This window comes from Berghia stephanieae, chromosome 5, assembly GCF_034508935.2.
Source record: "Berghia stephanieae isolate SIO BIC M18660-M18661 chromosome 5, UCSD_Bste_1.3, whole genome shotgun sequence".
Classification (NCBI taxonomy): domain Eukaryota; kingdom Metazoa; phylum Mollusca; class Gastropoda; order Nudibranchia; family Aeolidiidae; genus Berghia; species Berghia stephanieae.
In genome coordinates, this window is record NC_088364.1 from 85,323,107 (window position 1) to 85,335,865 (window position 12,759).

General features: G+C 34.9%; 1 protein-coding gene across 1 annotated transcript in view; it reads right to left on the reverse strand.

Moving 5' to 3' along the window:
* Positions 1 to 12,759, reverse strand: part of LOC144973777 (uncharacterized) — a 52,447-nt gene that overhangs the window by 20,597 nt on the left and 19,091 nt on the right. Inside the window, exons 12-19 of the mRNA XM_078916672.1 lie at positions 12,166 to 12,248; positions 11,201 to 11,359; positions 9,952 to 10,063; positions 8,303 to 8,472; positions 7,018 to 7,102; positions 5,909 to 5,968; positions 1,570 to 1,647; positions 921 to 991 (exon numbers count right to left, since the gene is read on the reverse strand). Of these exons, the coding sequence (XP_078772798.1) occupies positions 921 to 991; positions 1,570 to 1,647; positions 5,909 to 5,968; positions 7,018 to 7,102; positions 8,303 to 8,472; positions 9,952 to 10,063; positions 11,201 to 11,359; positions 12,166 to 12,248 (818 nt within the window). The remainder of the gene's footprint in view (positions 1 to 920; positions 992 to 1,569; positions 1,648 to 5,908; positions 5,969 to 7,017; positions 7,103 to 8,302; positions 8,473 to 9,951; positions 10,064 to 11,200; positions 11,360 to 12,165; positions 12,249 to 12,759) is intronic.

The following is a 12,759-nucleotide window of genomic DNA, read 5'->3' on the forward strand; positions in this document are numbered from 1 at the left end:
TTCATAAATACTCGATCATGCATCAAATAATGTCTAAATATGGATATTTTATGGAACAAAAGGTAAAATTTATCAAAAGTTACAGTCTATCTATTTTTAGACCAGAGCAAATCATTGCGCTGGTGTGAACAAGACGAGAATTATTCGGAGCCTGGTTTTCAGAATACTTTAGCCTTATATTATTATTTCTGCAACTGTTAGATTTTATGTAAACATATTTTCAATACTGAAAGTGTATTGCCTACAACTCAAACTACAAAATTGGGAGACCTATATTGTGCGTAAATTATTCCGGTCCCTAACGGAAATCACTAGCAACTTGTTATTGTTTACGTTTGGGGCACCTAACTTTACTGCTCTATAACCCTTACTGTGCTGTAACTCTCTTCATTTTTAGAAGTGTCTCCATAATACACACCGTGTTTTCTAATTAATGACACATTTCAGGTTTGAATAACTCGAGAGCTATGTAAGATTTCATCAAACGTTTGTTTTTTTTGCCATATGTGTAGAATTTATTCAAGTTTTGATTGATAAAAGTATCGTTCGTCAATGAAATATTGGTCAAAAACGGAGGAAAATTCAATTAATCAATGATAGGACAAATATTCTTTGACAAACATCTCTGACTATGCCATATGTCCTTAGACAAACATCCAGTGACAACACGTTGGCATGGATACAATATTTAGATTATCTATCCTAACCTCATGTTCTTTTTATCTGATTTTGCCAGTATTTTGACATTTAAAACAAAACAGAACAAATTAAAACAAAAACTTGGCACATGGTACTAGAAAGGTCATCTCTGATTGGTGTATTCCCTAGAGATCGAATCAATTAGATTACTTATCTAGTGCTGGCTTTTCTCATATGGAAACTAAAAAATATTGTTATGAAAACAATTATATAATACTTACCATTTATACACCAAAAACGCCTGGCATACAGGATGTGCAAGTAAATTTTCTCTGTTGTTGTCAATCATCGACTGAAGGAAGACAAAATATTTCATTTTATTGAAACATATCTCATGTAATGCTCGTTAAAAGAATGCGTTTTATACTTGATTATTTTTCCTATTGAAAAAAAATTAAATTTTATCAATGAAAACTGAGGTGAGGATTTTCCTAAATAAACAGAATCTATAAAGGCACACTGATTTCGAAAATGTCCAGACATGTTTCTAAAAGAAAAATACCCCAGTCATATTACTATTATCATTACTATTATTATTATTATTATTATTATTATTATTATTATTATTATTATTATTATTATTATTATTATTATTATTGTTATTATTATTATTATTATTATTATTATTATTATTATTATTATTATTATTATTATTATTATTATTATTATTATTATTATTATTTTGTGTTGTTGTTATTATTATTATTCTTCTTATTATCATCATCATCATCATCATCATCATCATTATTGTAATATAATTATTATAATAAGTGTAAAAAAGTAGTGAAAATGAAAACAATGATATCTTATATTTATATTATATGTTAACGGCTCTAAGAATTGCATTCCCAAGTAGGTGTGTGTATTTACCAGTAAAGGCTTGTAAATTTTGTGTCTGAAGTTCTTGTCTTTTGTGTCAGTTTCCAGGTATTTGAAATCAAACTCGACCTGAGGTATTTGAAATAGAAATAGTAAAATTTACGTTTCACATACCGTTACCCATACCTAACAATTATGTTTATTTACCATAAGTCATAAGTTGATCGAAAGGAAAGTATGAAATGTGACCATTGGGCTCAAAATGGTATTATAGATAGTATGCGCTTGGCCAAGGAGTTCACAACATTGCCATCCGGAAGTATAACGGACCAACACACAAACTCTGTGTAACCATGAACTTTTATAGTCTGGTTAATACAGTTTAGTGAGAACAACTCACAAACGTGGATGGCAAAAACAATAACAAAGGACTGAGTGACGTCATCTGCATACTATCTATATTGGGATGACAGGATACTTTTAAATTGAATTTTAATCTTAACTTATAAAATGTGAGTTAAGAACAAATGCCCTCCTTGGAGTTATACTAACGAAAGAGTGAAAATGGAGGGCCTTCGTATGGGAAAGATACAGACAATGGACGTTTCGGGTACAAACCCTTCGTCAACAAAACAATACACACATTTACGTGGAAAACAAATAAAATATAATGCAAAATAACTTGTATCGTCTGTACACAATGGTGGTTGCAGTATGAATCCATGGTCTGTATCGTTCATCCTATACACGAAGCCTCTCCATTTTCACTCTTTCGTTGGTATTTTCACTATCACAGGCTTCAGGCGTCTTGATGGTGGAGATAAAATATCCACAAAGTACCAAAAGAAAAATCTTCAAATATATATGAGGAATGGAGCGGCTGGCCGTCCGGCATAGATTGTAGAGAGAAGTGAGTGTAGAATGTTAGTCCTATCAGCTTTTATAATAAGTGGCTACGTGACAGAATGTAGAACGAAAAGTATTCACTAATTAGAAATTAATTCGAGGGAAGGCTATAAAAGGAAAGACGATCTAATATTAGAAGGTAAAGTTTATCTAAGCCTACCGAAATATAACTGGAGTGAGATGAATTCAGTTCTTAATAAAATAAAATTTAATAAGATAATTATTGTGAACAACCTTTACTGTGACACAGCCCCTACCGTTTTCTTCTTTTCCGTTGGAGTTATAGAGATTTGACTTTATTACTGCTGTACAATGAAAAGAAAAACATCTATTAATATTTTGGCCAGAAAACTCGTCCTTCAAATATTGTCGATGAAATTGACCACCATCTTGCCAACAACTATCAAATCTGGGGCATCACGATTGATTAATTGATTAACAGGACGAGTTTTATGGCTTAATTTTAAATTGCCTGTTTTTTCTCAAGGAGTCAAATTACTGAACTTTGGCAATAGGATTCAATAGTCGTAACGTCACTTCCTTCCTAATGACGCATGGTAACTTAGCAACACTGGCTCTAAACTATCGGAACAATGGCGGACGCCCGTATGAAATATTTCTCCGGCGAGCATTAAGCGTATCCAGAGGAAAAAAAGCAACATAAATTTGATCATGTTTTGACTTTTACACATTCTGGTCACAAGACATATGAAAAGTTCTAGCCAGGTTAAAAAATAAAAAGTAATGATTTTCTTTGTTTAGAACCAAGATGGCCGCCGTTGCTGGGCTGCGTGACATCAGACTATTGAATCCTATTAAAAAAATACTCAAATCGATTGTCTTCATCTGCCAGATTGACGCGCTGTGTCCAAATACGCAGACATGTATGAAGCAGGAAAAAGCTCTCAAGTTAAAGAATGACTCCACTATAACAAAGAAAGTATTGGACTGGAACCCTCAGGGTAGAAGATCAAGGGGAAGGCCACGAGGAACATGGAGAAGAATTAAAGAAGCTGATATACAGAGAAGTGGTAAGACCTGGAATGAGATAAAAAAGTTAGCTCAGGATAGAGAAGGATGGAAGCTGTTTGTCTGTGGCCTATACCCTGATACAGGGTGAAAAAGGCAATGATGATGATGATGATGATGAAATTTGTTTTTATTCTAATGGTTTTTTTTCTCTCTCATAATTAATTCCATAAAATGTTAAAGAACATAAATTAGGCTATATTATGGAAATAACCAATGTGAATATGAATTATTTAATAACATTAAGAAAGAAAACTCGATGAGCAAAGTAAAACCCATTACCTTCTCTTTTTACATTTGGCATAGCATAGATAGTCTTTATAAAATAAATGAGCTTTTATATAGCGCAATATCCACTAAATATGGTCAAAGCGCTTTACAAGGGGTCCCTGGTGAACAGCAACATTTAACATGTAGGACGGGACATGACGCCTGTTAGGCGATATTACAATTTTTCGGACAAATACAACGCTGGCCAGGTACTCAATTTAGACCTGAGTACGGTGAGAGAATGTGAGTAAAGAGCCTTTTCCAAGGGCTCAACTATGCGCCAAGAGCGAGGCTCGAACCCAGGACCTTCCGATCCGAAAGCGAGTGTTATACCACTAGACCACATAGCCGCACAACGGCTTCACACCCAAGAAAACAAGCTATATTGTCCCGGTGTCTGTCTGTTGGAACGTAACAATTTTTCACTACCCTTTTAGTATATTAATACTCTGTGCCAAACACACAGTCAAACTACGTGTGCAACAACTGCGGTAGAGACTGCCATGCAAGGATTGGTCTGCTGAGTCACACCTGTCGTTGCTCTCAACAAGACTGATGAGACTAAAGCTAGGACTTCATATATATCTCTATAGATGTCGCTGGACTAAAGCCATACAGGGCGCAAACCATCGTCTCTTGAGACGGAAGGTTGCTTACCTCACTCTGTGCCAAATAAGCGAAAAATGGGGCACCCGACCTTTAAGTATGGATAAAAAATTATTAAACGGTTATCATAACTTTTTACTCCTGGCAAAGGGGAACGCAAATTGCTTGAACTTTGACCTGTAAAATTGTTATTGTTTTTCTTTCGTTAGTTCCGTTGATATTGGGATTTGAATCATGTAAAAAGGGCCAAAAGCTTGAGAAAAAATCTGTCATGGAGTACCAAGGTTACTTTTCATTTTCTAATATATCCCCGATTGGTCTAAAACAGCATTTCTCAGGTTGATACCATTGTTAAATAATTACTTTATCTCTATGGAGACCGAAATTGACGTAGCTTGTCAAAAGTAGTGATTACTGAGGCATTACTCTTCTATCACTTAGACTTCAATTTGGTTGTCCTCATTAGGAAATGCGAAGAACAAATTATTTACTTTGATTTTGAATACAAAAACCAAAAAAAAAAAATTAGAATGATTTATTAGTTCTATACACAAAGACCTGGAATTCACTCATTTGTGAGGCCTTCGAGTATGTTTGAAAATATAATTATCGGCGAACAATCAAATTATTGTTGTCCTTTACCGTACCAGGTCGATAAAATTGTTCCAATTGAAATAAATATTATTTAATGTAATTATTGCATAATAATAGCATTATTAGGGACATTCAGTTATTAAAAAGAATTCATTTAATTTTACCCTATTATAATTAAAAACTTCTTTTGCGAAAAAATAATCACCTGGCACGCGATCAGCGAGAGACAACTCTAAAAACCGTGACAGATTTCCCCCACTCTTATTTGACATCGCGATTTTATCGGAGAGCAATTTTCCATATATTTAAAAGGTTAAGAAATCCAACCACTATAGGGTTGACAGAGGGAGCTCAACCCGGGTTAGGAACTTGTTAATTTGTTTTTATGCATCGAGTGCTTTACTAAATGAACTACAAGGACAGGGGTTCTCAAGTCAAAGAAACACTTTAAGAAGCCATCACACTATATTTTGTCAGAGCGATTACCGGTCAGTTACTCATTATACACCTGAGTGCAGTGAGAGATAATGCGTAAAGAACCTTTTCCGAGGACCCACCCTTGCAACGCACAGAGTGGGATTCGAACTAAGAGAATGTCATTTTACAAGATTACGAAGCCAATCTTCCGCTTTCGGATCGGAAGGTCCTGGGTTCGAGCCTCGCTCGGTGCATAGTTGACTCATTGGAAAAGGGTTTCTCTTTACTCACATTCTCTCACCGTACTCAGGTGTAAAATGAGTACCTGGCCGTAAAACAGCGTTGTCTCTGTCCGAAAAAATTGTAATATCGTCTAACAGGCGTCCTGTACAGTAATACATGTTAATTTTTGCTGTTGTCCAGGGATCCGTTGTAAAGCACTTTGAGCACGTTTAGTGGATATTGCACAATATAAAAGCTCATGTTTTTATTATTAAAAATTTAAAAAAATAATTTTAGATTGCATTTTTACAAGTACATGATCTGTATTTTGAAAATTCTTGGCTACCTTGAAGTTATTGTCATTCTGTGGATGTTGAGATGTCACCATGCAATTGTCCAAAACAACCTTGTGGGGATAAATAAAACAAAGGGTTATCGTTGATCAATGCTTTCTCCACAAGATGCACCACAAGATGCAAACCACCTCGTACTAGATTGCCCAGAGACAAAACTTGAAGGGGGATTTGAAACCATCAACAAATTATGTGATGATGACTTCAGAACCTGGATTGATACCTTGAACATAGAGGTGTAGCCGAACGATACTACTACTACTAATACTTTCTCTAAGTAGTTGGAATAAATTTATAATTTTTTGATGTATAAAATAGGCACGTTGTCCACAAAGACACTAAATTATAAGGCGAATAATCATGGCAATTAAGATTTATCTGTACAAGATCTAAATCAGATTGAGAGAAATATTTCAATGTTGTTTTCTTTTGGGTAAGATCAATAACTTCTGATATTATTGGTAACTTCAATCAGGATAGATTCATAGACTGCTATATATCGCTGCTTTGAAAACATATAGAACGTCTGAGATCACAACAAGAGAATAAATTACCAAACTTGTTGTCGGCTGAAAAGGATTTTTAGCCCGATACTTTCCAAGGAAAAAAAAACCCTTTTTCAGCCGACAACAACAACAACAACAACAACAACAACAACAACAACAACAACAACAACAAAATTTACGCGATGGGTCACATATAAAAAAGTCGGAAACCCTTAACTATGTCTTGCTTTTTATTTGAGCTTTTATATGGCGCAATATCCACTAAATGTGCTCAAAGCGCTTTACAAGGGGTCCATGGCCAACAGCAACATTTAACATTTAGGACGGGACATGACGCCTGTTAGGCGATGTTATAATTTTTTTCGGACAGAGATAACGCTGTTAACGGCCAGGTTCTCATTTTACACCTGAGTACGGTGACAGAATGTGAGTAAAGAGCCTTCTCCAAGGACTCAACTATGCGCCGAGCGAGGCTCGAACCCAGGAACTTCCGATCAGAAAGCGAGTGTCATACCACAAGACCACATAGCCGCACATACGTGTTGCTTTACGTATAATAGTTTCGAATGTACTCTTGTATATATTTATAAACTTACTTTAGCTGCCTTTGGGGTGAGTGCCGTCATCTTGACCAGACAACAATCGCCATTGGAATCGGACACAGACATGCATTCTTGCCAGCTGGAAATAAAAGTAAATAACACGTCCATATCTGTTGTCAGTTGTCACACCAGCAAATTATTATTATTAATTATTATTATTATTATTATTATTATTATTATTATTATTATTATTATTATTATTATTATTATTATTATTATTATATTATTATCATTATTATCATTATTATATTATTATTATTATTATTATTATTATATCATTATTATTATTATCATTATTATCATTATTATTATTATTATTATTATTATTATTATTATTATTATTATTATTATTTATTATTATTATTATTATTATTATTATTATTATTATTATTATTATTATTATTACACCGCTAAAGTGCATATCGTTATTACATGGAGGAGAGTTAAAAGTTTAAACTGCCTTGATTGCAATTATTTGACTAGACGTCTATAGGGAATGAGATTAGCGGAAGAGTAGCGTCCCTTGATTGGACGTCACCTTACAGAGAGAACGTCAAAATGGCTTTGCGCATGCGTCTCCCTCGTCCTCGCTTTCGGTGAAGTGGCTCATGCCGCTTTCACCGGAAACGCGGACGAGAGACGCATGCGCACAACCAAAATGACGTTCTCTCTCTTATAACATTTCCGCCGGTGACGTCCAATCAAGGGACGCTACTCTTCCGCTAATCTCATTCCCTATATTTGGCATTTCTGTCCGATGACCGAATGCCATTACGGATTTGATGTAACTTTGTTGTAATGGACAGTATTTTCGTTGGTTTGATATTGTGTCCATTACAATAAGGAGTCCATAACGACGTGTACTTAATTGAAGGTCTGATAACCAAAATTGTTACGGGCTCAAAATATTGTCCATGACAAGAACGTTAATTCAAGCCCATAATTGCGTTCGATTCACAGACCTGCAAATATGTACACGTCGGCCCATTAATATTGGGTTGTCAGACCTGCAAACAAGTGCACGATGTTTTGATAGGTCTTTAAATCCGCGGACTTCTTTATAGATGTATGCGCTTGGCTAAGAAGATCACAACATTGCCATCCGGAAGTATAATGGACCAACACACAAAAATGTGTGTAACCTTGAACGTTTATTATAGTCTGGTTAATACAATTAAGTGAGAATTACTCATAAACGTGTATGGGAAAAGCACAATAACAAAGACCCGAGTGACGTCAACTTCATTCTATCTGTAGTAAAAGTTCATTGAAATCATACCTATTCTGTTTCATCATGAAGGTGGCTACTTCATCCTGCGATTGCTGAATGGCCGAAAGTACTGGCGTCTCCCCTTTCATATTGATGGCGGTGACGGACGCTCCGTGCTTCATCAAGGTCTTTACAATAGCGAGACGACCCTGGGTACAAGCTAAATGGAGGGGCGTATTCTAATGGGAATATTGGGACGACAGATATAGGAAAGAGAAATTGAAAAAAAAAAGGATGTCATTTGTAAAAACATCATCGTCATCATAGGAATAAAAGATTGCTCTCCTTTATAAATAGTATGCGCTTGGCTAAGAAATTCACAACATTGACATCCGGAAGTATAACGGACCAACACACAAAACTATGTGTAACTATGAACATAATTTATAGTCTGGTTCGTACAGTTTAGTGAGTAGTACTCATAAGCGTGGATCGCAAAAACGATATTAAAGACATGAGTGACGTCATCTTCGTTTTATATTAACACTGAATATAGATAGTTCGAAGATGACGTCACTCAGGTTTTTGTTATTGTTTTTTGCCATCCGCGTTTATGAGTAATGCTCACTGAACTGTATTAATCTGACTATAAACGTTCATGGATACACACAGTTTTGTGTGTTGGTCCGTTATACTTCCGGATGGCAATGTTATGAGCTTCTTAGCCAAGCGCATACTATCTATAGGAATCAGGGAACAGCTGACTTGGTTATTATTACTCAGTACATTAAATTTAAAGTAAGGATAAGATTGTAATCCATGCCATTCACAAGTCTTTCAATCAATTCTGTACTAATTTGTCAGTTCAAAAAAATTCCCCCGATTGAGTGTTGGGAATTCGATTCAATAGTCTGATGTCACGCCGCCCTGCAACGGCGGCCATCTTGGTTCTAAACAAAGAAAATCATTACTTTTATTCTTCATGCTGGCTAGAACTTTTCATATGCCTTGTGATCAGAATGTGTAAAAGTCAAAACATGATCAAATTTATCGGGTTTTTTCTCCTCTGGATACGCTTTTATGCTCGTCGGAGAAATATTTCATAAAGGCGTCCGCCATTGTTCCGATAATTTAGAGCCAGTGTTACTTAGTTACCATGCATCATTAGGAAGGAAGTGACGTTACGACTGTTGACGAGTATTGACGACCAATGTGGCGCTAACAAATATCATAGTAGTGATAAATTAAACTTTAAATGACCATTTTTGGTGGGAAACCACAAGTACTTCCCGATATTATACCGTTTTGAATCGATTTGTCACATATGTCATAATAATTCAAAATTATTCAACATTCTAATGGGAGCGATTTATATTCATGTTTTCGTTCCACCGAGACATCGATCACATGATTCGTTGCTGTGCAACGATTGGACATTTCTAAAAAAATATATATGAAAAAACACTCCTTTGTTTATGGAAGTTATAAACATACCCTTGTGTCAAGCTGAATAAAATGACCAATTGTGATGTTGGATATTTCAAAAGCTGTAAGCACTTTAAATTTTCACTATGTGCGTCACTTTGAGCATATATTCCAATGCGACCAATGACCTCGATCACATGGAATGGTAATATAGATAATCCCCATTGATTATAATTATGATATTCTCATTTTATTTAAAAATAGCAGCTGAAAGCCGAAAAAAATCATTTTACCTTAAGGTGGTCCATACAGTTCACTTTGACCCCTGACCTTATGAGCTCTTCCACCAATGAGTTTGACCCAGACATCGTGGCAATCATCAAAGGGGTGAACGAGTTAAGAATCCTGTAAAGGTGACAATCATAATGGTGTATTCTTTCTATCGACTCAGGTGTGAATGAGAAGGGGAGGTGAGTCATGGAATTTTTTAACATTTACAAATAAAATATCACAAAAAAATATTTTTTGTTTGTTTGTTGGTAAATTTCATTGACAATTTCTCACCACTAGGAATTGAAAATGCTTGTACATACTAGATACGCGCTTTCATTGTCTTTAAAAAACACGATAAGAACTTATAAAAAATATAACACAAGATCTTCTCAATGCGCTCAACGCGCTCTTCAGGGAGTCAAAAGCCAACGAGAGCACTTAATATGAAGGATAAGACATCACGCTTGTAAAGCGCTATAAACTTCTTTTTTTGGACAGTTGTAAAGCCGTTGTCCGACAGACAATCATTTTGCACACGAGATTAATTAAATAATATACATAATTAAAGAGTATTTTCCAAGGACTTAACCATACATCGACCGGAGTGGAACTCAAACCTTCGACCAACCTGTTCGAGAACGAGTGTCAGACCACAATGGGAAAGTCGCACAGGATTCTAATCACTTCAGAGTGGAGCGAATTTGCAATTTGCAGGTATATTCTACGACCTCTTTTCCTCTAACTTCCCAAATCTTAGACTTCTGACTCGCGATTTGACTACAAAACGTTTCACGTTGAATTTTTTGCCACTTTGAAGGTAAATTTAACCGATGGATATTTGAAATTAAAAAAAAAATCCAACCCTGACTGCAGTGGCAGATATTGTAAGATCACAGTAAATGGGATAATAATAATAATAATAATAATAATAATAATAATAATAATAATAATAATAATAATAATAATAATAATATAATAATAATAATAATAATAATAATAATAATAATAATAATAATAATAATAATAATAATAATAATAATAATAACAATAACATTATTATTGTTATTATTATTATTATAAATGGGACTAGCAGCATGTAAAATAGGAATTCCATTCACCGTATCTATTTTTTCTGAGAATTAATAAAACAATTTGAAATCGGTTGAGAACGGCGAAACATTGGAACTACGCTATACAAAGGTGAACATTTTTGTGCAGATTTAATTTAAGTAACATAATATAATTACAGATGTATTATTATGATTATACCTGTGATTAACATCGGCTCCCATCTCAATGAGTATCATGGCAGATTGACTATGCCCCCCTTCACACGCTATTGACAACGGAGTCCTGCAGTCAAACGTTTGGGTGTTCACGTTATTCTTTCCTTCAGCCAGAAGCCGTACCATGGTGCAGTTGTTGGTACTTAAATAAAAACAAAAAATTGCAGTAAAGTAGATGTTATTTGTAAGTTATTAACTAATATGAAATTGAATGTAAGCTTCAATTTTATTACAAGAACATATCAATTGAACGTTTCGGGTTTCCCCTTTATCAACAAAACAGGATGAATGAAACACTACAGATGAATGAAATAATGTGGTAGTGGCGTTGTTACAAAGCCACTTCAACCCGCATGGCTGTGTGACCTTGAACAAACCACCTCCTCGTAACCCACCTTCAGCGCTTCTCTGCGTCTGACGCCTGTGGTATTTAAGTAATTCCTTAAATGTGTACCTTTAACCAAACTGGGGGAAAATTGTATATTTATTGATCAACGAGCCCTTTAAGGTATACCACCACATGGATTTGTTCCCTAAATAGTGTTTGGACATGATAATAAAAGAGATATGAAAAGTATGAAAAACATTATCATAATATGTAGGATCGGAATGTAAAGGTGATGGAATAGCATTCAGTAGTCTGCTGTCACGTCCGCCCACCAACGAGCAGCTTGGTTCTAAACAAAGAAAATCGGTACTTTTTATTCTTCATGCTGGCTAGAACTTTTTCATATGTCTTGTAATCAGAATGTATAAAAGTCAAAACATTATCAGATTTATAATGTTTTTCTCCTCTTCTATGCTCGTCGGAGAAGTATTTCATAAGGCCATCCGCCATTGTTCCGATAGTAGAACCAGTTACTAAGTTATTATGCGTCATGACGAGGGAAGTGACGTCACGACTGTTGAACCTTATTGTTAAAGAGTTCCATTCAAGATCCAACCTACCTTGCAGCACGGTGAAGAGGTATCTGGCCTGAGATGTCCATTGCATTCATGAGTTCTTCATAAGTCAGCAGAGCTTTGGCAAACTAATTGCATGCAAGAATGGAGACACAAGCAAACATACAGTCGTGATCTTAAGAAACGATAAATTTTTGTTCTCCGCCACCCTCTTCACATACATTATAAATCTACAAGTGTTGTATATCAACTGAAAGAGGAATAGTAGAGGATTAATAAAATCACAGATTTTTTGACATGTGAGATGCCATTGCTGTACAGTAATTGAAAACGTTTAGATTTGAAAATCGCAACTTGGTAGAAATGGTTTTGGCAATCAATACTGTATGTGGCCCCTTCAATATCAAACAAATGCCTTTCATATATATATATTGATATTGAGAGAGAGAGAGAGAGAGAGAGAGAGAGAGAGAGAGAGAGAGAGAGAGAGAGAGGGAGTGGGAGTCGGAGAGAGAGAGAGGGAGAATGAGATTGTGAGTGTGTGATATATATATATATATATATATATATATATATATATATATATATATATATTATAATATATATATATATAAATATATATATAATTGAATTTTGCCA